Raw genomic sequence first — 27469 nt, 5'->3', positions numbered from 1 at the left:
TAATCTGGAAAATCAGTAGGCGTTAGAAAACATGCAATTTCTGCAACCAAAGCATCAGTTTCATTCAAAGGAGAGATGAAAACAATAACATGTTGTCTTTTTTTGCAGAGGAATAGTGATTTAAAATTACACAACTTAAGAACATTTAAGTTCTTTAATTTAAGTTATTTTTAGTATTTAGTGATTTTATTTATAACATCAAAATTCAACTAAAACAGATTTTTTTTTTTAAAACGACAACAGAATAAGATTCAAAACAAGAGTAAAATATAAGTAGTATAACTAAGACCAGTACCTAATATAACTTAAAATAAAAAAGTGATATTGTGCATGATAGTGAGAGTAATATGGCAATTATATTAAAAAGTAATACAAAAGTTATATTGCATTAAAGCTGGTTATATAGCTGCACTCTAACTTTTTCATCTTATTGTTGTTGTCCATAATTCCAATATCAATTCAAGCAAACCATATTATTTGTTATTATTATGTCCTCTGTGTAATGGTGCTTTTTAGAGACTTTGTTGCAACTGGTTGGGTGTGAACTAAGAATAATACCTCCATCTCTGGACGGACTTTGAGGTCCGATAGTGGGATGACATCATGTAGTCCTTGTCTAAAGGACCTACTTTTTATCACAACCTCTGGCCTCGCTCCATTCCTGCTCCCAGAGAAGGAAGGAAGGGAATCTGAGTTAAATGAATTGCTATCTGCTCCGGGTCGGAGCGGCCAGGGTTCACACTGCAGAGGGCAGTCGCATTTATATTTAATCTCAAAGAAATAACTCTGTTGTCTTGCACTTCACGTCGACCTCTCTGGGTTTTGTTTCTATATTAAGCTTTGATAGAGTTTGTTTTCCGAGGCTTTGGGTCTTTCCCTCTTCAACCTTGTGAATCCATCACAGAGCGTTTTCTCATGGCCTTACATTTTTCCCCCCCAAAAAAACAAATAAGTATCTCAAGTCGGAGAGAGCCTTGCAAGCAAACACAAGCTTAGATTTCATGACAGATAAAAAGACAGCACTTTCTGCCAGCACTAGTCACAAATCAGCACTTTATCCAAATCAAACACTAAACACCACACCTTGCTCCGTGTATTGAGGATGCAGGAGGGCATGTGTTAACAACAGGAGCTGAGCGTGTGCCTGACAGATTTGACGTTTCTCACGGTGGGTCAGGTGTTTTTCTACTATCACCCTACATGCCCGTACATATCTCTTTTAATTCATATGTCCAACACCACACTTTTTTTTTTCTGTTTTGTATTTTTGCGGTTATGCAATACATTCGTTGCTGATTGCTCACACTCCCTCTTCCCTCTCTTTTCTCCCGGTGTTTCCCACACTACATGCACCTCAAGAGACCTAGCCCGTTTTGGCGCGGATCCATTTGGCAGTCACACCAACAGAAGGACCAGCATGTGCGTAGGCTTCATAATAAAATAATCTTTGCCCTGCGGCGCTGAAACTCTGCAGCTACTCCCTGACAGTTTCACTTGCCCCGAGAGGGAGAAAAAAAAAAAGAAGTCTCTGGCACAGACATGCACTCTCTGTGTCTGTGCATTACTGTATGTTGTAACTGAGATATAAAGTAAAGCCATGCTACGCCTGTGGAAAAAAAGATCACAAGTAGTCATGAGTCTTAAGGATTCTGCAAAACAACGACTCATGCAGCGAGTTATGATGCGAGAATGAAACTGGAACAGGAACTGAAATGAATCCTTGTTTTATGAGATTACGATTTAGTGGTTTGGAGTCCAGATTACCAAAATGCAAGCAGATACAGGAAGTTCTGAATTCTTACATGAGATGCACACATTGTGGAGTGTGTAATTACGGTGTGACTGGCTTTTGCAGTCATACCTTTCTTTTGATTTTAGCTATGAATTATTTTACAATTTGCTTCTCTGACGTCAGTGGTGGTAGAACTATTCAGATATTAAAACCAGCAATACAACAATGTTAAAATCTTGCATACAAGTAAACGTTTTGTTTCCCCTTTTTGTCATTTTCTTTTGTCTTGTTATTTCTTATTCTTCTGTTGTCATTTTTGATCAATCTCTGGCCCAAGAATTTTCCTCAGGATTAATACAGTTCTGTCTTATCTGAAAGTATCAATGGTGATGCTTATGGAAGAACCATTCTATTGTTGTTCACTGTTGTGATCAAGCTTATTTAACTATTTCATATACTGTTTTTTTTTTTTTTTAAATCCAAAAAAGGATCATATGATCATATTAAGGATGTACCTTGAAATGTACTTTAAGTATCAAAAGTTAAAGTACTCCACACATGGAAAATGGCCTGTGAGTGTTATGTGTGTCTGGCATTATTTATTACTGAGGCATATGTGTTTAAATATCAATTTCCTGCTGTATTTGATGAAGGTGGAGCTACATTTAGAAATGTTACTGTTGGACAGGTAAATCTAACAGAATGCATCATATTTATTTTGTGAAGTACCTAGTATTTATAGCTGCCGGATAGAGTAGTGAAGTAAAAAGTACAAGAGTAGATGTTTAAAGTATAGAAAGAATGGACATAAGGAAGTACCTATAAATTGTACTTGGTTATTTTCCACTACTGTCTAATGCTAATATTCTTAGTATCGGACAGTGAGGGGGAATGCTTGTTAGTTCTTCATGCATGTGTGGAGAGAGAAAGAGAGAGAGTGGCAGCTTTTATTTGGCCTGAGGAGGAGGAGGAGGAGGAGGGGAGGAGGAGGAGGAGGAGGAGGAGGAGGGAGAAGGGAGGAGGAGTGGGAGGAACTTGTAGAGTGGCCCACAGATTTCATTGAGAACTCGGAAAGCACCAGGTTAACATCTATGAACTCTTCCTGAAGACCCATCCACTCTCTCGCTCTCTTTCTCCCTCTCTCTCTGTTGGATTTTACCCTTTTTCTCAGAGGGATATTTATTTTAAACCAGCACCTGGAGTGTACCGAACTGTGGATCTATGCGAACCCTACGTGGGATTCAACGACATCTGTGAAGTTGTGAACAGGAGGAATGTATCGTTTCTTTGTGAGACTAACATTTCTGATTCCTGCAATCGTCATCTCACAAGGTAAGTGCGCCTCTGAAAGATGTGTTGCATGGAGCCGAGATATAGAGTCAGGAGGGGAACCTGGAGGAATTCAAACTAGACTTTTTGAAGAAGTTAATGAATGGTTAATAGCTGTTATGTCTGATCAGTAACCTACTGTGTTATTTTATTTTTTTTTTTTACTGCTTTTTAAGTATGAGCTAATAATAAAAACTGATCAAATGTAGTGAAACTTTGACTGAGTTTCTGTGAGCGCGTCTCTCGGTCGTGGGAATGAATTCACTACTGAGTGCAGGAGCCAAATGTTGCGGTGCGCTGCAGACTGCTTTTTTTTGTTTGTTGAGTTTTGTTTATTATGGTCTGCACATGCAGTCATGTTATTGCAACTGCACTTCTAATGCAGCAATTCACTTTTTAAATAACATACTATGTGGACCAAAACCACCATCATGATCATCATTTTATCTGCAGTTTTGACTTTGTAACTGTGTTTTAATAAAGTTATACTTTTTTAAGAAATATTTGGATGTAGGTCTTAAAATAAAATAAAAAATAAAATGTTCCAGAGAACCGGTTTTAAATAACATGGGACATAATGGAAGCGGGTGCGTGTGTTGGAGGCCGGGGGACGCGGTGGGGGGAGTGCGTGTGGGGGTGTGGGGTGTGGGGGGGGGGGGGGGTCACCTTTTGTCTGCATGTGTGGGAGAGTGTTGTGAGTGGAGGGGGGGGGGTGGAGGAGCCGCTGTTATCCCCGTCTGCCGGTAAACAATGCCCGAGGAGAGTGTTTTATGGCTCGTGCTGGACTCTGATTTCTTTTGTTCCCGCATCTGAGCCCCGCAGCTGCTGCGCTTTCCCCGCAAAAGCGTGCGCTCCCCCCCCCCCCCCCCCCCAAAAAAAAGCCACGCACCACGCGTTCTCGGCCTCACCGGTGTCCACAGGCAGGCTTCCCCCAATATCCCCCACGGACAACTGTGAAACAAATCAATTAAAGCTTCAGGATGTGCACGCGCATGTGTACATTAAAAAAAAAAAAAAAAGAATCCTGTGAATAAAGATGTATTCAATTTCTCGCTGATGAATAATTTCCCACCTTTTTTTATTCCAACTCTGCCTAATCCGTGTTAATCCTAACAGCTAGTTTAACAGTGGAGCTTTCACATATGCTTTCCTGCCCTGTGAGTTCAAGATGTGTGTTTTTAATATTGTTTTATGTATTCAACAGGTCTGAAATGCTCCCTGTCCACTGAGTTATGCATCAATGGAGGGAGGTGTGAGGCCACCTCTAATGGAAATGGAGAATGCAAGTAAGTAAAAGGGTGACTAAAAATCAGCCACATGATGCACCAGATGTTGCAGACAGCCACTCTGAATCAGCACTTCCTGTTATCTATTTTTTGCTGTGTGTAGTAGTGTAATTCTGGTACTCGAAAGTGCTTTTTTTTTTTGGGTTGGAAAGAAAAGGGGGCCACATATTTCCCCGGTTCATTCCGGCCTTTGAGCGGGGCCCTGCGCCCGGCAACCAGAGGGCCCCCTTGAGTTTCTTCTGGGCTGGTTGTGCTCCTGTACCGCTCCAGGAGCCACATTGCTCCGCGAGGCTGCACACATTCCCTGAAAAGAAAAGAGTTTAAGAAGTGAAGAAATAAAAAGCAGTTCCAGAGAGGTGAGAGCAGTGTAGCTGGACAAAAGCCCCCCCCTCCCCCCCTACAATCCAGTAGGCTCGCTAATGAATGCAGGACCCCTTCACCAGCAAAGTGAGAGGACGCGTCCAGTCCTAAATCTTGTTTTTCTGCCCTTTCATGGGCGACAGCTGGGGTTCGCCCGCCGCCCGTCACCCATTGTCCTGCAGTCAGAATAATGCTGTGTGACTAATCTGAGTGGGGCTTCCCATCATGCCGCAGCCACCCCAAACACCACAACGCACACCAAACCCCTGCCATAACCCCCTCCTCCAAAAGTCTGCTTGTCTCCTGCCTCCAGGATGGACAAACAGCCTCCCCCCCCCACCCCCACCCCCACCCTACCCCGCTTGTGATCTCCATTAGAAAGCCAGATGGCTGTGAAATGTAATTGGATTGGATGTCAAGAGAGTGAGATTAATTGGTATAAAGTGCAGAAATTTGGAGGCAAACAAGTGGGAACCGACAGCTTGGCAGATTGTGGGCTATTTGTTTTGGTTACGGATTGCTGTTAATAGTTTGTGGGTGAGGAGCTTGATATGCTAACATCCCCCTTAAGCTGACCTGTAGACATGTAGGTCTGTGAGATTCATGATTTAACTTGAGTTTTATTGTGCTAGAAAACTTAGGTGGATATAGTTTTTTAGGTTTTATTCCTTGTCAGCCCTGAGGGGAGACAGAGATGATTTTTTTTAATTCAATTTTTTTTATTGTCATTTCCATTTGTGGCATCATTTATATCTATCTGTAAAGGCAGCTCAGGGGTGGCCTGGTTTCCCCTCAGGGCATGTGGTCATGGCAGGCACTCCTCTGGTCTGCAGGGACAAGGGGGAGCCATTGAAGAGCCCACACTGCTAGCCTAGGGCCACCGATTCACGATATCTAATCTGCACACTCCACACACACACACACACACGCACGCACACACACATAGACCACTGCACGTGTGCACACAGAAACTGTCCCTCCACCCCCTCCTCCTCCTCCACAAAGCTGTTATTGTGGTCTTCATCACTGCTCAGCCCAATTAAAAACAGACAGGATAAGAGCATCACTTCATCCACCCTCGCTCTCTCTTCCTCCTTGCTTTTTCCTCCCATTAATCATTCATCCGTGCCAAGCCAAGCAGCCATCAGTCACTAGGTACACTGGGAGATTCAGTTAGTGCTCAAAGTGTAGCCTCTATGCCAAGGGAGATTCCAGTAATGGTCAAATTTGTGTTTTTTATCATCACTATTGGAATTATGTGCCACACTAACTGGCAAATTAATTTCGTGATTGTGTGATGACATATTCGGAAAGTCCACCTGGGGAAACTGATATTAGCCCAAATTCATAATAAGGTTGGAGTCATTGTGAGGTCACAGTTCCCGTCATGCAATGTTAAACGGAAGGTCAAAAGACGTTTAAACCCACATATGCAGATCTCGAAGGTACCGGGGAGTGTTGAGGTTCTTGTGTGGTGACATAGATTTGAGTGGTAAGTTAGATTTAAATCTGCCGTTCCCACGAGTGCGAGAGCAGTGAGTGAAATCACATGCTAGCATAGAGAACAAGGTTAGGCTTCATGGAAACTGTGGTAATCAGATGTTTTACAGATGTGTTTACTGGGATTATGATTGTGTTGGGACTAAGTTGGTATTCCAACAACACAGAAAGGATATTTTCTGTCCTTCCTGCTTCTAAAATTAGTCACCCTTAATTTAAAGCTTTTTTTGTTCAGATCATCCCAAAAACAGGAAGTGACCTGTTTATTAAACAACTGCTCATTTATCTCACTGTGGTTGATTGGGCTAACCTGTATCTGACGTAAAAAAAAGGCAGAGAGCAGTCACAAAGAAATTGTGACGTTAACAAAAAAGTTTTCAAGCTGCACAACAGAGACCAGTTGTAATGGCATACATTTAGGATTTTTTGTTTATCACAAAAGACAACATGGCCATAGACAAATGATACAAACAGCATAAGATAAGATAAAATAAGATAATCCTCTATTAGTCCCGCTGTGGGGAAATTTACATGAGGGGGAACCACAGTGTCAACAAACATGTTTTCACTTTTCTCTTTTTAAATTCTTAAAACTTGGATGTGGAAGATACATTTTGTTGGTTTGATTGAGGACATCAACTTATTTTTTTATCTTCTTTTCATGTTTCTCCTGTCATGTGCAACTCTATACTTCTCTTAATGGCCGCTTAGCTTATATTCTTGAAATCATATTTAATCGAAAGATTAATTCGTCACAATAACTGGCTTCAGATCTGAATCAGGTCTAGACTAAAAAGTGTACTGAAGGTTTGTGGTGGTACGAGACACATGGAAACAACAACGAGCCGTCATAATGGGGAAGTACTCGGTCATGGCTCTGTGAAGTAGAAGGTTATCTGAAGGTCTAGGGCTTCCTGTTTCCCATGCAGCTGTAGTCGTCTTGTAATGCACGCAGCTTTAAAATCATGTGAGGGCAGAGCGAGTCAAATTTAGTTTCCATTTGTGAGACGGGGATGGGGGCATTGTGAGGTTAAAAGGTTGTTACCCCTCAACCTCCCCTTTGCACAACCGACTGACTGCCGATGCCGCTTTGCTGAAACAGACACTGTTTTGGTCCGAGGTGACTGTTAATAATAAACTCTGGACTGTCTCGCTACGTGTCTCAAATACTGCAAGACGTCAGACAGAAATAGACCCGACTCAGAAAAATTGAAAGTCTGCCGTGGTTGGTGCAGGCCGACCTCGCTGACCTTGCACAGAGCTGTCTGGTGTTGCATATTGATGATAAAATGTCTCAACCGTAAAGAGTGTCTAAAGCGAGCCCAGCACCACTTAAAAAGATGTTCCACTCTCCCTCAAGAAAGGAATGTCGCTCTTCATTTGTCCTCCTATAGGATTACCGAGCAGGTCTCTGTTAAAGCTCAGCTCCATGTGGGCTTAGGCGAATCAGGTGCATGGCTGGGTCAAGTGTGCCTGTTGGTGTGGGGATTTTATTGGGGTTTAAGCTCTAAGGCTGCCACTCCCCTGGTTGGGCCCATTCCCTAGATGCCAGGGCCCCTCCTGATGAAGCAGTGTGTTTTTGAGTTTCAGTCTTAGAAACAACCTCCAACACACTACTGTGCAGAAAACCTTCATCACATAGGCGTGTACTTCACCACAGTTAGTGTCGACGGGGCCTCGGAGTAGACTGGCCAGTGACCGGGATCCTGTGAGTCTGGAGATCCTCAGAGCGGCGCGATCAAAGCTGCGGTGTCACAGAACAAAGATAAGAGGCTAGTTAACTCTAGTGAGTGCTGAAAGTTCACATGAACCAGCACAGGCTGTCAAATGTAGAAACACCAACTCCTCTGGCAGGTCAGTGTTGCACCACAGGGCATGGGGCACTTGGCTTCAAGGGGCATGCTATCAGCTAAAATAGTCACCGCTGACTATCTCTAATGTAGAATTTGCTACGAGAGACAAGAAAAACTGGGGAAGAACTGGTCCCAGTTCAGCTCCAAACTGAGGATGTTATGGTTACATGTTATGTCCCAACCTGAATAAAGGTGGCCTGAGGTACTTAAGCAGATGTGTCACTGATAACATCATAAGAGGGTGATTGGCAGGAAGATGAGGTGGGAATGTCTCCATGAATCTGCCACAAGGTCTTACTCACACACACAGACACCGTTGAAGTGTTTGGTAATTGGTATTTTGTGTGTGAAAGTGATCCTGCAGTCATTAGTCGAGCAGGTGCTCAGTTCTGTGGCTGACCCTCATTAATCTTCCCACTTCACTCCTTTTGGAGTGTGAGACAGGAAATAGCTTACTACCATCAAAATGATCTTTTTATGAGCCTCTTTGACGCTTGTTACTTGAGTACAGCTTGAGGGACAGGGGAACTTTTGGTAAGAATCCATTTTCCCCTTGTATATATAACTATGCGCACAGCTGTTTTGCATGCTTTTATTATTCCTACTGCAGTATCAAACCCACTGATCCCAGTAATGGGTGGTGGGAGTCCAGAGCCTTCCAGGCCCAGTACATTTCTCATTTCCTCTAGCAGGGCCTTACTGTTCTGTTCTTGGTCTTACTAACAGATGTGGACCCCGGGGGTCAGACCTTGGCTAATGATTAGACACATCCATGGGAACATTAGCTAACTAGAAAAAATGAATAAGGAGGAATAGGCAGGAAACAAATAGCCACTTGAAGATAAAAATGAGGGGAGTGAGTGTTGAAGAGAATGAGAAGTGAGAATGATGATGTTGAACTTTCATAAACATCATGGGAAAAAAAAACAAGAGCATACAACTATTAACCCATATTTACTGTATGCCGCCCTCATCCATTTACATAACATATTCCACAGCGGTGGCATTTCCAGCGCACAGTGGGGCTGTTTCTTTTTTTTGTGTCGGATGATAAAGTCACCCCAGAGTGGCAGATGGTAGATCAGGCCCAGCGGGGAAAGAAGAGAGAGGGGAGAGAAGGCAAAGGGGCCGTCCCACAGTCACAAAAGTGTTCAGGGTCAGAGGTCAGGGAAGCATCTGCTCCGGCCTGAGGGGACATTGCTTCGCGGGGAGAGACCTGTTGCCGTGGTGTGTGCTGCTCAGCTTTACAGTGTGTGGGTGGATCTTTATCTCCGACTGGACTGACTTCAGGACAAAGAGGATCAATTACAGTTAGTTAGCGTGGGATGACAAACACACCCGAGTGCACACACACACACACACACACACACACACACACACACACACACACACACACACACACACACACACACACACACACACACACACACACACACACACACACACACCATTATAACATCTGTTTCCATATACTTTACAAAAAATGAGTGCGGATTTTATATGAAGACAGTGAATTATTAGTGGTGATTATTCAGTGTGCATTCATGGTAAAGTGAAATGGGAAGCTGGGAAACTTCAAAGCAAAACCCAAATGCTTTAACAGTCTTCTGCCAATTGCAACTGTCTGGGCTCCCTGCGGGGCTCATGGCACTGTTAAAAACTCCCAGATTGGTCTCACCTAACTAAGTCAACAAGAGTGTTTTCAGCAGTCTCGTGTGACATAAGGAGAGCGCTGTAAAAAGCAAACTGCTGGGAGTTGTAAAAAAAAAACCCACACAGGAGAGAAACGAGAGAAAACAGAGCAATGAAAAAGCTGAATGTGAGTTAAAGCAGAGAGAGGGAGAAGACTGCAGGGCAAGAAGTGCCCGGAATAGTGTAGGAAAAACGGAAATAAGAAAAGGAACAGGTAAGGAATAGAGGAATTAAGAATGAGTGTGGTGGTTTAGTCAGGGGGGGGTGGGTTGAAGAGACAGAAGTTGCAACAGCTGACTTCACATGGGTTCTTTATGTCCCTGGAGAAGAGGTTGGCTTGTCGGCACCCCCATCTGACAAGGGGACAGAGGGGGGAGGAGGAGAAGGAGGAGGAGGAGGAGCCCTGTCCAACAGCTGCCTTCATTAACATGCGCACCTGCTCCCTGTGGAGATACTCGGGGGCCAACAGATGCCCTCCCTCGCGCATAAACACCCGCACGCTCGTACGCGCAGCCACACACTCCCACACAAGCCCAAATTCAAACATAAACACTTTTTTGTTTGACTTTAAATGCTCCCACATGTGACCGATGGGACTTATGTAAATGCAGATGATGTCTGAGCAGCTTGTTTCGGAAATCAATATCAGTGAATTCCCTGTATTTTGTTTATTTATTATGAGGAAAACTTCATTTTACTACCCATGCACTGCAAAGCGGGAGGCCACCGTTTTTGTCCGGCTTCTGTCCCAAGTTTCTATGTCTTCTTTTCCGCTTGTTTGAGTTATGTGACTGTGGCAGCATCCATCCTCAGTATGGATGGGAGAGAAGTACCCAGGGGCTTAGGGCCCTGAATGCAGCGCTTCCTATAGGACATCCAGAGCCGGCACAGTCCCCTTGATCTCTGCAGGCATTCAGGATGAGTGTGGACAGCGTGAGGGCCTAAGGTAGATGGGAACGGGCTGCCACGGCTGGACTATATAGGGGGGCGTCTGTTGTCCCAGCAGAATGTGTTTTCAAGGTTCTGAGGGAGTCTAATCCAGAGAGACACACTAGAACAACATGCCGTCTCTGTCCCACTGCAGTGGGACTTTTCATGGGCGGGAAAACTTCCAGGCCCTCTCCACTACTCCCTCCTTCCCCTGCTGTTTAGATAATCACTCCAATGAATGAAACCCCCAAAACGATCCTTGTTTTCTAATCAACCCTACTTCACTGTCTGACCCCCAGGTGTCCCGCTGACTACGTAGGCAATCGGTGCCAGCATCCGAGCCCCTGCAGCCCTTCACCCTGCCGCAACGGTGGCGAATGCCGCGCTGTTTCCCATGGCAACACTTTTGACTTCCGCTGCGAGTGCCGCCTGGGTTTCACCGACCGGCTGTGCCTGACCCCCACCAACCACGCCTGCATGAGCTCGCCCTGTCGCAATGGAGGAACATGTGACCTCATCACCCTCTCTGTCTTCCACTGCCGCTGCCCGCCTGGGTGGTCAGGTATGTAGATACACTTAAATCTCTCCTTTCTATCATTTCACCAAAAAACAAAATGACTTATGAGTTTGTTTTGTCTTTTTAGGTAAAACCTGCCAGCTTGCCAACCCGTGCGCATCCAATCCGTGTGCCAACGGCGGTCAGTGCTCGGCCTTCGACTCCACCTACATCTGCACCTGCCCGCCAACCTTCCACGGTCAAACCTGCAAGCAGGACATCAACGAGTGCGCGCAGACTCCCTCTATCTGTCTCAATGGAGGCGTGTGCGTGAACGAGGTGGGCTCTTTCAACTGCCGCTGTCCTCAGGAGTACACTGGCCAACACTGTGAGACCCCCTACATGCCATGCAGCCCCTCGCCATGCCACAACGGAGGCACCTGTGTGCAGAAGGGAGACACCACCTACGACTGTAGCTGCCTTCCAGGTAACATACACACACACACACACACACACACACACACACACACACACACACACACACACACACACACACACACACACACACACACACACACACACACACGTATCTACACATAAATAAGCTGATTTCTTTTTTTTACTGTTGACATATGGAGTTGTATATGACTAGTGCACTTTTGTTTTCCTATTACACCAGTTGACCTCAAAACCAGCCTGTTGTTGTAGTAAAATCTGATTGCATGGAATGAATAGTCTCTGGTTGCCCCCACCTTCCCTCACCCCCTCCCATCTCTCTCTGCCAGCCTCCACTGGCAGGATGCAGTCACACAGACGTTTCCTGCAGATAGTCACCAGCATGCCCCCACAACAACGCCAAGGGGTGCACACATACAGATAAACATATAGATATACACACCCTATTCATCAGGTCACACACACACACACACACACACACACACACACACACACACACACACACACACACACACACACACACACAGATTGCTTGTTTTTCAGTTAAACACAGACTGTCTGCTCTTTATGGGGTTGGCACCCAAAAGTCGTTGCAGTGTTGTGTAAAACTTTGGTTGATTTTGAGCAATTGTGGTTACTTCTGTTAGAGGCTCGACTGCAGCTGTGAATAACTTTTTTTCCTCACCAAACCTCAGCAAACTAAGCACATTTCTGTTTCTCTGTGTTATTGTGTGACCGTGGGCTTGTGACCACTCCTGCAGAGAGAGTTGTTTAGGTATGCAGATGAATGAGGGATATTGTGTGCGGTTGTGTGTTAAAGTTTAACCCACGCTGCGTGTCTCCCGTGGGTGTCTGTGCTGGAATGCGGCTGGATAGCGGAGCGGCACGGGCTCCTGCAGAGCTGCAGGGTTGATAGTTAATCAGACTATCCCGGCTGTAAAACACCCACTCAAGCCTTTGATGTCTTTGAGGAGGACACAAGTTGCTCTGTCATCTGCAGGGCATTAAAACAATAAGCCACGAGGACACAGAGAGCTTATTTTTCTTTTAACTGCACAGTGATAACAAGAGGAAGAGTTGCTCTAATTATTAACTAAAAGCAAATGTTGCTAGACTGTTTTCTACTTTTTCACATTGTGTCTCCTTTTCTCTTGCTCTCTCCTTGTTCTTCAGGTTTCACAGGTCAGCACTGTGATCATAACATCGATGACTGTCCAGGCCACAACTGCCAGAACGGCGGTGTGTGTGTGGATGGTGTGAACACCTACAACTGCCGGTGCCAACCTCATTACACAGGTGAGCTTTTGCTTTGAGAATAACCACAATAAAACATTTAAAAAACTTCCCTTCACACTCTACTCAACTCATTTCTTTCTCTTTTTTCAACTCTTTCAGGTCAATACTGCACCGAAAATGTGGACGAGTGTGAGTTGATGCCCAACGCCTGCCAGAATGGAGGAACGTGCCACGACACTCACGGCAGCTACCACTGCGTCTGCGTCAACGGTTGGACGGGCGACGACTGCAGTGAGAACATCGACGACTGTGCCAGCGCGGCTTGTTACCGTGGCGCCACCTGCCACGACCGCGTAGCCTCCTTCTTCTGCGAGTGTCCTCACGGGCGCACAGGTACGACTTTCCGTGGCTATACACACAGATCATGATCTAAAAAAAGTGATTAAAGGTAGTGATGAAGACTTGATGGAAATCTGTTTCTTGTGGTGCTCACAGGTTTGCTGTGCCACCTCGATGACGCCTGCATCAGCAATCCGTGTCAAAAGGGTTCCAACTGTGACACCAACCCCGTCAATGGCAAGGCGATCTGCACCTGTCCACCAGGTTATACCGGGTCAGCCTGCAACCTGGACATCGACGAGTGCTCCCTCGGTAAGTTATAGAGCCAAATGTTTCTTTCTTCTGGTATAGTTTAGAAAATATTACGGCTAAATTACCACATGTATGCATGACAACTTGCATATTTAATGTTTTAGGTGCCAACCCCTGTGAACACGGTGGTCGCTGCCTCAACACTAAGGGCTCCTTCCAGTGCAAGTGTCTTCAAGGATATGAAGGCCCTCGTTGCGAGATGGACGTCAATGAGTGCATGTCTAATCCTTGCCAAAATGATGCCACCTGCCTGGATCAGATTGGAGGGTTCCACTGCATCTGTATGCCAGGTAAGAATGGTTTATGTCGCATGGAAAGGGGAAAGTTAAAACGCACTTTTTCTTTCTTTGTAATTTTTATCAAACCCTGGGACACTGATAAGAAAAGGTAAGAAAAGAAAGCATGATTTGACTAATAACTTGTTTCTCAATTTTAGGATATGAGGGTGTGTTCTGCCACATCAACGCAGATGAGTGTGCCAGCCAACCTTGTCTCAACAATGGCAAGTGCATTGACAAGATCAACTCCTTCCACTGCGAGTGCCCCAAAGGTGAGATATTTTTAGGGAATAATAATTAAGCCTTAATTAGTCCCACAATGGGGAAATTATTTCTCTGCATTTAACCCATCCCGGAGGAGCAGTGGGCTGCAATGAAGCGCCCGGGGAGCAACTTGGGGTTAGGTGTCTTGCTCAAGGACACCTCGGCAGGATGATAGAGTTAATGGAGTAAAATAATTAGGTTCTTTGATCCTTCCGGTCTCTTTTTTGATGAGACAATAGGAGCAGAGAAGAGGCTATAAAATAGTGGATCATTAACTCATTTAGTCATTGAGTAAATTACACAATATATGGATTGAATGTAAATTATTTACTCAATCTAATAGTTGCACTGAGGTTTGTGGGTGAAGGGGACAGAGCGGATCAGGTTGCAGAAACATTAGCATTTTTGGCGGGCATGAGAGTTTGTGTTGGAGCTTAGCGCCAAAAATTGGGGGAGGGCGGGGATTGGTTTGTTGCCGGTGAGCTGGAGGCCATTGTGTTGTGTTTTGAAAGAAAGATTTCACTGCACAGTAAGAGCCGAGGAGGAGGGGGTTGGAAGGAGTGTTGTGGAATGGTTCGTTAGGAGTCCTGCAGACATACTTCAGATGCAAATTAGTTTTTTTCTGTTCTCCATTGTGGCTTTATGCACACTGTAGCAATGATACACCAAATAGAAGAGCTAACATTTTGCACACTGAAACAATAATCTAATAGAGAGTTATAATCTGTATTTTGTTCAATGCATATGCAGGTTTTTCGGGGAGTCTGTGTCAGGTGGATATTGACGAGTGTGCCAGCACACCCTGCAAGAATGGAGCTAAGTGTACTGATGGTCCCAACAAGTACACCTGTGAATGTGCTGAAGGTAAAACAAACTTTTTGTTGAATTAGCTTGAAAATTTATTTCAATTTTTCCTAGTTCTCCAAATGAACATTGCCTTCATTCTATTAAATACTTACTCTCTTTTCCTGTCCAGGTTATTCAGGACAGCACTGTGAGACTGACGTCAACGAGTGCTACTCTGACCCCTGCCATTATGGCACCTGCAAGGATGGCCTAGCCTCCTTCACCTGCTACTGCCGCCCTGGCTACACTGGCCGCTTGTGTGAGACCAACATCAATGAGTGCATCAGCCAGCCCTGCAAGAATGGAGGCACTTGCCAGGACAGGGAGAACACATATATTTGTGCTTGCCCCAAAGGCACAGCAGGTGAGACTTTAGACGTCAACATTCAACAGATCCTTGCGGTTAAAATGTTGAGATTCTTCCTCAAATCCTTTGCTCACGCTCGCTCCGATCTACAGGTTATAACTGCGAGATAAACCTGGACGACTGCAAGAGCAAACCCTGCGACTACGGGAGGTGCATCGACAAAATCAACGGCTACGAGTGTGCATGTGAACCCGGCTACACAGGTGAGCACTGGGAGGAGTTTACAGGTGCAGGGGGGTGTTCCCCGGAGCTTTGGGAGGGGCAGATAGGGACAGGTGGCCGGCGGGTCTCCTGCGGAACAATGGTGTCACATTGCCTGTATGGGATGAGGTGGGGGTGGTGGGGGTTAGAGAAAGGAACACAGTCCCCAACCTGATACACACACAAAACACACACAAAGCGCTAACTTTGTTTGCAATTTGAAAAGGTTGTGACGTTGAGCCTGGAAAGACTCTGTAAGGTGATACTTTAAAAGGAAAAGAGCCTGGCCTTTAATCACATATCTGATGTTTAGTGGTGTGTAACTGCATGACAAATCCCCTAAATATCTCAAGATTGAAGTGCTTTCCCCTCACTTACTTCACTGCCACATGTCCACCTGTAATGTTCTCATTTATAAAACTTTAGTGACAAAGTCTAGTGGAAAGCTCTTCCCTCCCTTTCATGGCCCAACAGAGCCGGTTCTGACCGGTAGCGGCTGAGCGATTATGCTAGAAAGGGGGGCAGGGAGGAACAAGTGTGTGTGTGCAGTCTTCTGTGCATCCCTCCTCCTCTTCCTCCCCTCCATCTTTTTGTGCCGACGGGGTGAGTGTGGAGGGCATGGCGGGACTGAGACACAGAGGGGACAGAGGACTATTGTAACTGAAGATCGGGCAGTTGGGCCCTCCCCTCTTGATTGATGAAGAGCAGAGGAGGAGGGAGCTGGCTCGGGGATCAGAGGGGGGTTTAATTGTTACTCGGCCGTGTGTGAAATGGCTCCGGCCTTCTGTCCCCTGTAAACAGCCCTGGGTGAGGTTAGTTCTCCCTGGATGGGGGGGTGTGTGTGTGTGTGTGTGTGTGTGTGTGTGTGTGTGTGTGTGTGTGTGTGTGTGTGTGTGTGTGTGTGTGTGTGTGTGTGTGTGTGTGTGTGTGTGTGTGTGTGTGTGTGTGAATAGGGAGAGAAGCTGCAGCCCCCCCCTCACCTCCTGGCAGCACCTCCCCCTCTCAGATCCAGCTGAAAACCCTCCTTATGCCTATTCAACAGGACCCCATTCAATCCATGATGGAGAGGCAAAAAGGGCCTCCAGGGGCCGCCAGGCTAGGCACACATTGGAGCTGCCACAGCTTCTCCCTGTTGAATGTTTAGGGAGTGTTTAGTGTTAGTTATCTCTATTGTCCAAAATCCACACAGAGCACCTCAGCTTGCAGCTTAAAAAGCCTCAAAGAATACCACACCAGAGATTAAAGGGTCCAGCTGTAGGACATTCATAATGGCCAGTTTCAGATATTTATCAATTCACAACCTTCAAAAAGAATAAATGCTGCATTGTACTAAAATCATATCTTATTGCCTTTCAGGAACAATGTGTAACATCAACATTGATGACTGCGCCATCAACCCGTGTCAAAACGGGGGCACATGTGTTGACGGCATCAACAGCTTCACCTGCCTGTGTCCAGAGGGCTACAACGACGCCACTTGTTTGTCTCAGGTGGACGAGTGTGGCAGCAACCCCTGCATCCACGGCCGATGCCAGGACCTCATCAATGGGTGAGCACACGTCCAAATTTAAGATGAATGAGCAGCAAAAAAAAAAAAGCACAAATAAAACACGTTGAGTTAAAATAACACACCACTGACCTGAGATTTTGTTTGCATTGAAGCTACAAATGTACCTGCGACTCTGGCTGGAGCGGCCCCAACTGTGACATCAATAACAACGAGTGTGAGTCCAACCCGTGCATGAACGGGGGAACCTGCAAGGACATGACCAGCGGATACCACTGCACATGCAGAGCTGGCTTCACTGGTCAGTTATAACTCCTTTCCTTTGCTCACTGAGAGCATGTGGTGTGCCCTGTTAGCTGTTAGCATTTCTAACCCAGGTGTGTTCTCTAATCCTGCCACTGTAGGACCTAACTGCCAAACTAACATCAACGAGTGTGCCTCCAACCCCTGCCTCAACCAGGGAACCTGCATCGATGATGTGGCTGGATACAAGTGCAACTGTTTGCTGCCCTACACCGGTACGACTAACTGCTTATTTTTCACACTATTACCTGGGTTGTTTGTGAAGTCAGTTGTTTGAACAGGTCTGAAAATGTAAAAGGAAATCTTCCGCTTTCCACTCAGAAGGTTTATCCAGTCCTATCTCATGTTGTTTTAGAAAACATCACGTAATGGCCACAAACTGGGATGTCTGTTTTTGTCATGTCAGTGTGGAAAGATCTCCCTGTCTGCTTTGCAGGGATAACAGTATGTGTGTGTGTGTGTGTGTGTGTGTGTGTGTGTGTGTGTGTGTGTGTGTGTGTGTGTGTGTGTGTGTGTGTGTGTGTGTGTGTGTGTGTGTGTGTGTGTGTGTGTGTGTGTGTGTGTGTGTGTGTGTGTGTGTGTGTGTGTGTGTGTGTGTGTGTGTGTTTTGGAATAACACGGCTAATATAAGCCGGAGAGCTGGACCCGGTTCCAAACCCTATTCCCACTTCCGCCACGTCCTGTTTCCTGTCTGTGATCACACAATAGCAGGAAACAGGAAGGCCCTTCCTCATGGAAATGGATAAGGAAGTGGGATAGAAACTGGGATTTAGAAATGGATGTCACTGCTCTAAATGAAATCTTTTGCAGGGATTTAAAAAAACACATTTTGTGACTTAGTGTTTAATTTTTAAAGTCTGAAGCAGTTGCTCCTTATTAGCAGCTCAATGCAAACACTAATGTTTTCTTTTCTCTGCCACCAGGTGACAACTGTGAGATCCTGCTGGCACCCTGCAGCCCCAGACCCTGTAAAAACGGTGGAGTGTGTAAGGAAGCTGAAGACTACCAGAGCTTCTCCTGCATCTGCCCTGAAGGATGGCAAGGTATATATCCATTCCTACCTTGTCATAAATATATTCATCCACTAGACAATGTGGTTAAGTTTTCTTTAACTATCTTTCTCTTCCCCTCAAGGTCAAACATGTGAGATCGACATCAACGAATGTGTGAAGAGTCCATGCCGCAACGGTGCCGTCTGCCACAACACCATGGGTGGTTACCAGTGCAAGTGCCAGCCAGGTTACACTGGCCAGAAGTGTGAGACAGACAATGATGACTGCAAACCAAGTAAGGAACAGATTCCCCACATTGTAAGCTCTCATGTTGTCTACCATACAAAGGTGGAAAAATATTTATTTAATCATCACTTTTCTGTGTTTCAGATCCCTGCAGTAACGGCGGTCTGTGCCGCGATGGCATCAACACTTTCACGTGCACCTGTCTGCCCGGGTTTCGTGGCGGCAGATGCGAGCAGGACATAAACGAGTGTGAAAGTAACCCATGTAGGAACGGTGCCAACTGCACCGATTGTGTCAACAGCTACACCTGCACCTGCCCGCCCGGCTTCAGTGGCATCAACTGTGAGGTCAACACCAACGACTGCACTGACAGGTAGCTCACCTTGTCAAAATGTTGTCTGTACTTATTTAACCTGCCCTAAGCAAGTCATTTAAGGTTTTAACATTTCTTATCTTGTCTCTCTTCAGCTCTTGCTTCAATGGTGGCACCTGCGTGGATGGAATTAATGCGTTCACCTGCCTGTGTCTACCTGGATTCACCGGCAGCTACTGCCAATATGATATCAATGAGTGTGACTCCAAACCGTGTCTCAATGGAGGATCTTGTCTTGACAGTTATGGGACATACATGTGCACCTGTCCCCATGGTTACATAGGAGTCAATTGTCAGGTAAAAATCATCTTTTGTTGTTAATTGTATTAGGCTCTGTGGTGGTTTCATGCAGAGACCCCCTTTTATAAAAATGTACTAAGTATTTTCTGTCTTTGATTCCCTGTTAGATTCTTGTCCGCTGGTGTGATTCCTCCCCCTGTAAAAATGGAGGGTCTTGCTGGCAGCAGGGAGCATCTTACACCTGCCAGTGTCAGACTGGGTGGACTGGTCTCTATTGTGACATCCCCAGTGTGTCTTGCGAGGTTGCAGCCAAACGGCAAGGTAAGATAACAAGCGCTATTTTACATCATGTGATATGTTTTCTACATCAAATGTGTTGAATCAGAATCAGCTTCATTTGGCCAAGTTTGCATGCACGTTCAGGGAATTTAACTTTTTTTTATCTCTCACAATGTACTTACACAGAAATAGGATTTATATTGACAGTGACAGGTGATGATGTACATATTTTAAAGCCAATTAATGCATCCAAAAATGCTAAATTATAATCTATAATGGCAGCAGTAGATATTTTGCTGTAACAGAGATATTGACAGTTAATGACTTATCTAACTGTTCATTAGAGTAAAAGCCTGTGCGAAGAAACTGTTCCTGCGTCTGGCTGTTTTGGAGTGTTGGTAGTGTTCAGTAGCGCCCCCCAGTGGGGAGAAGATATAACTGTTTGTGTCCAGTGTGTGAAGAACCTGCACTGATCTTTCCTGACTCGAGGGCTGGAAGGCAGGATCTACAGTCCTGTGTGTGGTTAGTGCATTCTGTAACACTTTCCTCGTTGATTTCAGGTGTGGAGGTGGCTCACCTGTGCAGGAACTCAGGCCAGTGTCTGGATGCTGGAAACACACATTACTGTCGCTGCCAGGCCGGCTACACCGGGAGCTACTGCCAGGAACAAGTGGATGAGTGCTCGCCGAATCCTTGCCAGAACGGAGCCGCCTGCACCGATTATCTGGGGGGCTACAGCTGTGAGGTAAGTCGATATAGACTGGACTTAATCACATGGAAATCTATAGATATGATTGTTGATTATGGAACAGTAGGGAGTTACTGTAAAAAATGTGATCATAGAAAATGAATAAATGACAAACACTTCCTACAATGAATTATTTTCTCTCTCTCAGTGTGTTCCTGGTTACCACGGTGTGAACTGCTCCAAGGAGATCAATGAATGTCAGTCACAGCCCTGTCAGAATGGAGGCACGTGCATCGACCTCATCAACACATACAAGTGCTCCTGTCCCAGAGGAACACAAGGTATGTACCTGCATTTACATTCAACGTCATTCATTGCCAAAGAAATCTGATTGACCACAAAAAATGAGTATATGAATATTATGTAACGCACCATTCTGTCTCCCGTAGGTGTCCACTGTGAGATCAATTTGGATGACTGCAACCCCTCCAGCGACCCACTGACCAACGAGCCCAAGTGCTTCAACAATGGCCGGTGTGTGGACCGCATCGGGGGCTACCAGTGTGTGTGCCCAGCGGGCTACGTAGGAGAGCGCTGTGAAGGCGACGTCAACGAGTGTCTGTCCGACCCCTGTGACCCCAGAGGGTCTTACAACTGCATCCAGCTCACCAACAGCTACCGCTGCGAATGCCGCACTGGATACACAGGTACTGATGTGCATCCTTCAGCACGTAACAAAGCTGCAATATTCCTGTGTGCAGTGTGTTAAAATGGTGTACAAATGGTGACACGTACATTTTGCTTCTGTTCTCCAGGTCAGCGTTGTGACAAAGTGTTTGATGGCTGTAAAGGAAGACCATGCAAAAATGGAGGGACATGCGCTGTTGCCAGTAACACGCCTCATGGTTTCATCTGCAAATGTCCACCTGTGAGTACAGCTTTGTGATCCACTCATACCATTGCCTCTTTAGAGATACTTTTACTATCCTTTTGTCCATCAAGTATATCACAATGATCATAACCTCTGTATGTTTTTGTCCCTCTAGGGCTTCACCGGCTCCTCTTGCGAGTATGATTCTCGTTCCTGCGGGAATCTAAATTGCAGGAATGGAGGCACGTGTGTGTCAGGCCACCTAGGCCCACGCTGCTTGTGTCCACCAACCTTCACTGGGCCTGAGTGCCAGACCCCCACCGACAGCCTCTGCATCTCCAACCCGTGCTACAATGGCGGCACGTGCCAGGTCACCCCAGACGCGCCTTTCTTCCAGTGCAGCTGCCCGAGCAATTTCAATGGCCTGCTGTGCCACATTCTGGACTACTCCTTCGTTGGAGGTTTTGGCCGGGACATCACTCCACCTCCAGAAGTGGAGGTGAGCTGCGAGATTCCTCAGTGTGACGAGTGGGCAGGGAACCACATCTGCGACTCGCTGTGCAACAACCACGCCTGCGGTTGGGACGGAGGGGACTGCTCGCTCAATTTCGACGACCCGTGGCAAAACTGCTCCGCGGCTTTGCAGTGCTGGCGCTACTTCAACGACGGGAAGTGCGATGGCCAGTGCAACAGCCCTGGGTGTCTCTATGATGGCTTTGATTGTCAGGGACAGGAAGGACAATGCAAGTAAGTGAAGAAAACAGATAGAAATGCTTGTCTGTTGTGGAAATATTTTTAGGATTTATCATATATTTGTATATCAGAACACCAACCCAATGTCCTACTTTTCTTTCAGCCCGCTGTATGACCAGTACTGCAAAGACCACTACGCTGACGGTCACTGTGACCAGGGCTGCAACAATGCAGAATGCGAATGGGACGGCCTGGACTGCGCCATCAACATGCCAGAGAAGCTCGCAGACGGGCACTTGGTCCTGGTGGTCCACATTCCCCCCGAACAGCTGAAAAATCGCTCTTCAACCTTCCTCAGAGAGATCAGCAGCGTTCTCCACACCAACGTGGTGTTCCGCCGTGACGCCAAAGGAGAACCCATGATCTTCCCTTACTACGGCAACGAACAGGACCTCGTCAAACATAACGTGCTGAGGCGCTCCGCTGACGGCTGGCCCGAGTGGGCTTCAATGCCCTCCAATGTTTTGGGTCAAGTGAAGGAAAGCATGTCTGCCATGGTCAGCCCTCGCAAACGCAGAGAGCTGGATCCTGTTCAAGTTAAAGGGTAGGCACCACAAAACCACAGTTAATGTGTATTTTCATTAGCAGAACATATCTATAATGTGTATTTAAATTACAGAAGTTTTGAATGTTAATATTTCTGCCCATTTTACCTTGTAGGTCTGTGGTGTACCTGGAGATCGACAACCGTCAGTGTTACCAGCAGTCTAGTGAATGCTTCCAGAGCGCCACAGATGTAGCTGCATTCCTTGGAGCGCTGGCCACTAGCGGGAACCTCAATGTTCCCTACATTGAAGCTGTCACCAGTATGTAACTCTTTTCCAGCTCTTTTGTGTCAATCAATTCAACATGTAATATATAAAACGATCACCAAGTTGATATCCAAGTAACACTCTGTAACTTTGACTTCTTTCCAGGTGTGAGACCTACCCCTCCAGCTCAGAGCTCTACCCCATGTACGTAGTCTTCATGGGCTTGGCTGCGTTGGGTTTCATCTGCCTCGGTGTTCTCGTGTCTCGTAAGAGGCGACGAGAGCACGGCCAGCTTTGGTTCCCTGAAGGATTTAAAGCGTCTGAGCCCAGCAAAAAGAAACGCAGAGAGCCTCTGGGAGAGGATTCTGTTGGATTGAGGTAAGAGGACTTTGAAAGTGGAACATGGAGGCTTCTATGCTGTAAAATCTACCTACAGCGGAGTGTTTTCTTAGACTTGACTGGCAGCAGTGTACTTTATCATGTTTCTTTTGTAGTGGATGTCACGTAACTAACCTGCCTCCTCTTTCAAACAGGCCTATGAAAAACTCTGACATCAACCTCATGGATGACAATCAAAACGAATGGGATGACCAGGATCCAGACTGCAGGCGCTTCAGGGTAAGAGAAAAAGTCCTGTCTTGTCTAAATAAACTCTTCTCACTCGTTTTTACGTGTGCCACTCATGCTGCTCATGCTGACGTTATTATGATTGGTGTGTGTTTCAGTTGGAGGAGCAGGCCATGTTGGATTTGAGCGACCGTACTGACCACAGGAAATGGACTCAACAGCATCTGGATGCAGCTGACCTTCGTATTGCGTCCATTGCTCCTACGCCTCCTCAGGGAGAGATAGAGAATGACTGCATGGATGTGAATGTCAGAGGACCAGGTGCGTGCACTTGTTATTGGATGATTTACAGAGTATCATGAAAAAACCTTAACACTGACAAACACATCACTGGGAACTAAATATATTTTTCTCTCTTCCTCTTTCAGATGGTTTCACTCCCCTGATGATTGCGTCCTGCAGCGGCGGAGGACTGGAAACTGGTATCAGTGAAGAGGAAGAAGATCCCTCAGCAGAAATCATCTCTGACTTCATCTACCAAGGCGCCAACCTCCACAACCAGACTGACCGCACCGGCGAAACCGCCCTCCACCTGGCCGCTCGCTACGCCCGCTCTGATGCTGCTAAACGCCTCCTTGAGTCCAGCGCCGACGCCAACGTTCAGGACAACATGGGCCGCACTCCGCTTCACGCTGCTGTGGCTGCAGATGCACAGGGAGTGTTCCAGGTAACCTCTTCTTCCACATGAGTCTCATATCTGTCCTGGCTTTCATTTCTGAACAAGTTTGTCCAGCAGCTTATAGTTTATAAGCTCTTCACTAAACAAGTATGCATCCTTGCAGATTTTAATCCGAAACCGCGCCACTGATCTTGACGCCCGAATGCACGACGGAACAACACCGCTGATTCTGGCGGCCCGATTGGCTGTTGAGGGCATGGTGGAGGAGCTTATCAACTGCCACGCCGATGCTAACGCCACCGATGATTCTGGTAGCTAACGTTTTATCACCTCATCATCTCCACATTCCCTATAGATAGATGTTATGATACTCAACCCCCACTCTGTTTACTCTCTTTACAGGTAAATCTGCTCTTCACTGGGCCGCGGCTGTAAACAATGTGGAGGCTGTGATGGTGCTGCTGAAAAATGGTGCCAACAAAGACATGCAAGACAACAAGGTATTTGAGATGTTGCTATATGAGTAGTATTGACACTGTTACATTGACAGTAGTAGTGAATTAACTGGGGGGTTCTTTTTGGTTCGCTTTTTAGGAGGAGACACCGATCTTCCTTGCGGCCCGTGAAGGAAGCTTTGAGACAGCCAAGGTTCTCCTGGAACACTTTTCCAACCGTGAGATCACCGACCATCTCGACCAGCTGCCCAGAGACATCGCCCAGGAACGCATGCACCACGACATCGTCCGCCTTCTGGATGAGTACAACGTGGTTAGGAGTCCCGGGCTTCACAGCGGGCCCCTAAGCAGCTCCAGCCTCTCGCCACCTCTCTGCTCCCCCAATGACTACCTTAGCAACCTCAAGCCCAACCTGTCCGTCAAGAAGGTTCGCAAACTCAGCTCCGGCGGCAAAGGAGGTAAAGATGGGGGCAAAGATAATAGAATGAAGAAGAAGAAGTCCCTGGATGGGAAGGGTAACTTGCTAGACACGTCGGCCGTCCTCTCCCCGGTTGATTCCCTCGAATCACCGCATGGCTACATGTCTGATGTGGCCTCTCCTCCCATGACATCACCCTTCCAGCAGTCCCCACCTATGTCTCTAAATCACCTACAAGGCAATGGAGACCATATGGGCCAGATGAGCATGGGTAAGGACATGGGCTGTATGTCTTTTGACCTTAACCCGCCCCGTCTCTCCCACATGCCCGTGTCCAGCCCCGGCAGTCAGGTCACGACATCCATAGGTGGCAGCAGAGGAGGCCAGTGCGACTGGATCTCCAGGATGCACCCAGGTGTAGGCCAGCAAGGAGGCTTCACCCAGGGGCCGCCCATCTCCCACAGCATGATGGGTGCTCTGCATGGCGTCAGCACTGCCACGCTGTCTCAGATCATGGGCTACCAGAATCTGCAGACCAGCCACCTCGGCTCGCCCGCACACATGATGCAGCATGCTCATTCGCGGCAGCTCCAGCACCAGAACTCTAACTCCACCACAGCTGGGCAGTCCCTCAACCAGGGCTTCCCAAATGTCGAGCTGAACGGCTCAGACATGCAGCAAAACAACGGCCGCTCCATGTCCATCCACACCGTCATGCCCCAGGAGACGCAGATCCTCGGCAACCAGTTCCTCACCCCTCCCTCCCAGCATAGCTATTCTAGCCCCATGGACAACACACCTAACCACCAGCTACAGGTACCCGACCACCCGTTTCTAACTCCCTCCCCCGGCTCCCCTGACCAATGGTCCAGCTCGTCCCCACATTCCAACATGTCCGATTGGTCGGAAGGCATCTCCAGCCCGCCTACAAGTATGCATTCGCAGATGAACCTGATCCCAGACCAGTTTAAGTAGAGAGACTTGTAAAATGGAAAGAATGCTTTAGTTGGAAAAAAAGTATATACAAACAAAGATCATAGAGAAAGAGAGTGACAAACCTACGTCAAGACTGAAGATGCTCCTTTTTTATTATCAGTTTTGATACTAACGATAAGAACAGTTTTAGTAATTTTGTATTTATTTATGTGCTTTTTTTGACCTGGAATATAAAGAAGATGCTTTTATATTTATGCTTTTTTTTATTTTTTATTCTGTTATGTATGGGAAGATTAGAAACTGTTTAAAAGGAGTGTATATCAGAAAAGAAGACTCCTAGATGTGTACACTGGCTATTTATTTGTGTCTTGTGTTGCTATATTCACTGGATTTATTTTAATCTTTTGGTCTTCACAAATTTTTATTTTTGGGATTTACATTGAATTATGTTTGTACATATTTTGTTTTCAACTTTATAGATTATTTTAAAATTTTCAGTATTAATTAATTATATTTTAACCTCCTTTGTCCTTTTAAATGACATAGGTTTAGTTACTGAACTACATTTCACTAAGTCTTATCACTGAGTCTGTGTTAGATGATGATCAAATATATATATATATATATATATATATATATATATATATATGTATATATATATATATATATATATAAAACTCGCACCTTTCATGATGTTGCTTGCTACACTGTGCCTTCATGGCAAAATGCTAAAGAGAGTAACTGAGCGAAGGTAACATGGACCTTAAAGCACAGAACAAATATCCCTTATGAGTTGAGAGATGCTTTGAGTGGAAATGCATCTTAATCAACTTGAGCCTATTTTTTCATTGAATAATGGTCTTGGCTGGTGCTGAGTAATTGATTTGCAATACTTTATGAAGCAAAGACTGTTTATTGTTTTCATATTTTATCCCAAATCAGCGATAATGGTTTACTAGGTTTAACCTGTTAAGTGTTAAATTGCAGACCTGTTTTAAAAACCTGGAAATGTTACATTCGCCACAGTTTAAATTGTTCCAGTGTGAATTTAGTTTTTCCTAAGAAAATCAACATATTTGTGAGATTTCTTTCTAAAGACATGTCTTCGAGGTGGAAAACATTGTTTGTGAAAGAAATGGGGACCTTTGTTTGTGTGTTTAACGACATCAAGGTGTCTAAATGTCATGTTTTATAAACTAATTCAGAGATGACAGATGTTTTAAGAAAAGATGTAATTCAAAATCAATGTTCATGCAAAGTTGTAGTTTGCAAAGAAGTATTTCCTGATTAAAATGTTTTGTAAAAATTGTCTTGATTAAATAAAAGCTGCTGTTGAGCTAAAATATATGGTTTGATTTCTTCTTCTAATTTTCTATTCTGAAATATGATGTGGCTGACATTGTAGCCATCTTATATGTAGTTCATAAAAGTGAATGCAACACTTTATGCATTAATTCGAAAAGTAAACTCAGTCTATTGCCACAGAGGTTGGTCTGTGATGCCCTCCGGTGGTGACAGCATGGCAGTACCACAGTGAGGACGCCATCCCTGCTGTTGCTTAAAACTTTCCAGATTTTTAGACTTAATAAACGTAATATAATGTCTACATGTCATCATAAAAACATTTACCACTAACAGGCTGTTTATGGTTTCATTTGCCAACCCAAACTACCTTTTAAAATATATGTTTAGTTGTTCTATTGATGTGTGCTGGATCCTTGGAAGAAGACAGAAATAGGTAGATCAGACTGATCTGGAAAATAGAATTCTACACATGGAGCCCCAAAGACATACTTCATATGCATGCATGCTCATTTCTCCACACTAAATATATTTCTTTAGGTTACCTGGAATAGCTACTGTTATATGCTTTTCATATCTCTCTGGCAGTTGCATTGTTATCTAAAGATTAAAGCCACTGACTGTGGAATCT

General features: G+C 45.6%; 1 protein-coding gene across 1 annotated transcript; it reads left to right on the top strand.

Annotated features, from left to right (window-relative positions):
• The first annotated feature begins 2960 nt into the window (after window positions 1-2960).
• notch1a (notch receptor 1a) lies at window positions 2961-26867 on the top strand. The gene is given in 35 exon segments (XM_054612127.1): window positions 2961-3064; window positions 4266-4347; window positions 10982-11244; window positions 11327-11665; window positions 12808-12930; window positions 13030-13263; window positions 13366-13521; window positions 13626-13811; window positions 13958-14071; window positions 14814-14927; window positions 15040-15273; window positions 15369-15479; window positions 16834-17026; window positions 17140-17285; window positions 17389-17502; window positions 18211-18330; window positions 18422-18574; window positions 18670-18898; window positions 18994-19195; window positions 19306-19459; window positions 19978-20162; window positions 20314-20446; window positions 20555-20812; window positions 20921-21033; window positions 21152-21723; window positions 21833-22273; window positions 22390-22535; window positions 22647-22658; window positions 22661-22859; window positions 23015-23099; window positions 23207-23369; window positions 23477-23775; window positions 23891-24038; window positions 24130-24227; window positions 24322-26867. Coding segments are annotated over 35 exon segments (7431 nt in total). The 5' UTR covers window positions 2961-3006; the 3' UTR covers window positions 25576-26867.
• The last annotated feature ends 602 nt before the right edge of the window (window positions 26868-27469 follow it).

This window comes from Anoplopoma fimbria, chromosome 14 (genome assembly GCF_027596085.1).
Source record: "Anoplopoma fimbria isolate UVic2021 breed Golden Eagle Sablefish chromosome 14, Afim_UVic_2022, whole genome shotgun sequence".
Taxonomy (NCBI): Eukaryota; Metazoa; Chordata; class Actinopteri; order Perciformes; family Anoplopomatidae; genus Anoplopoma; species Anoplopoma fimbria.
This window is presented reverse-complemented; position numbering and strand designations above follow the sequence as displayed.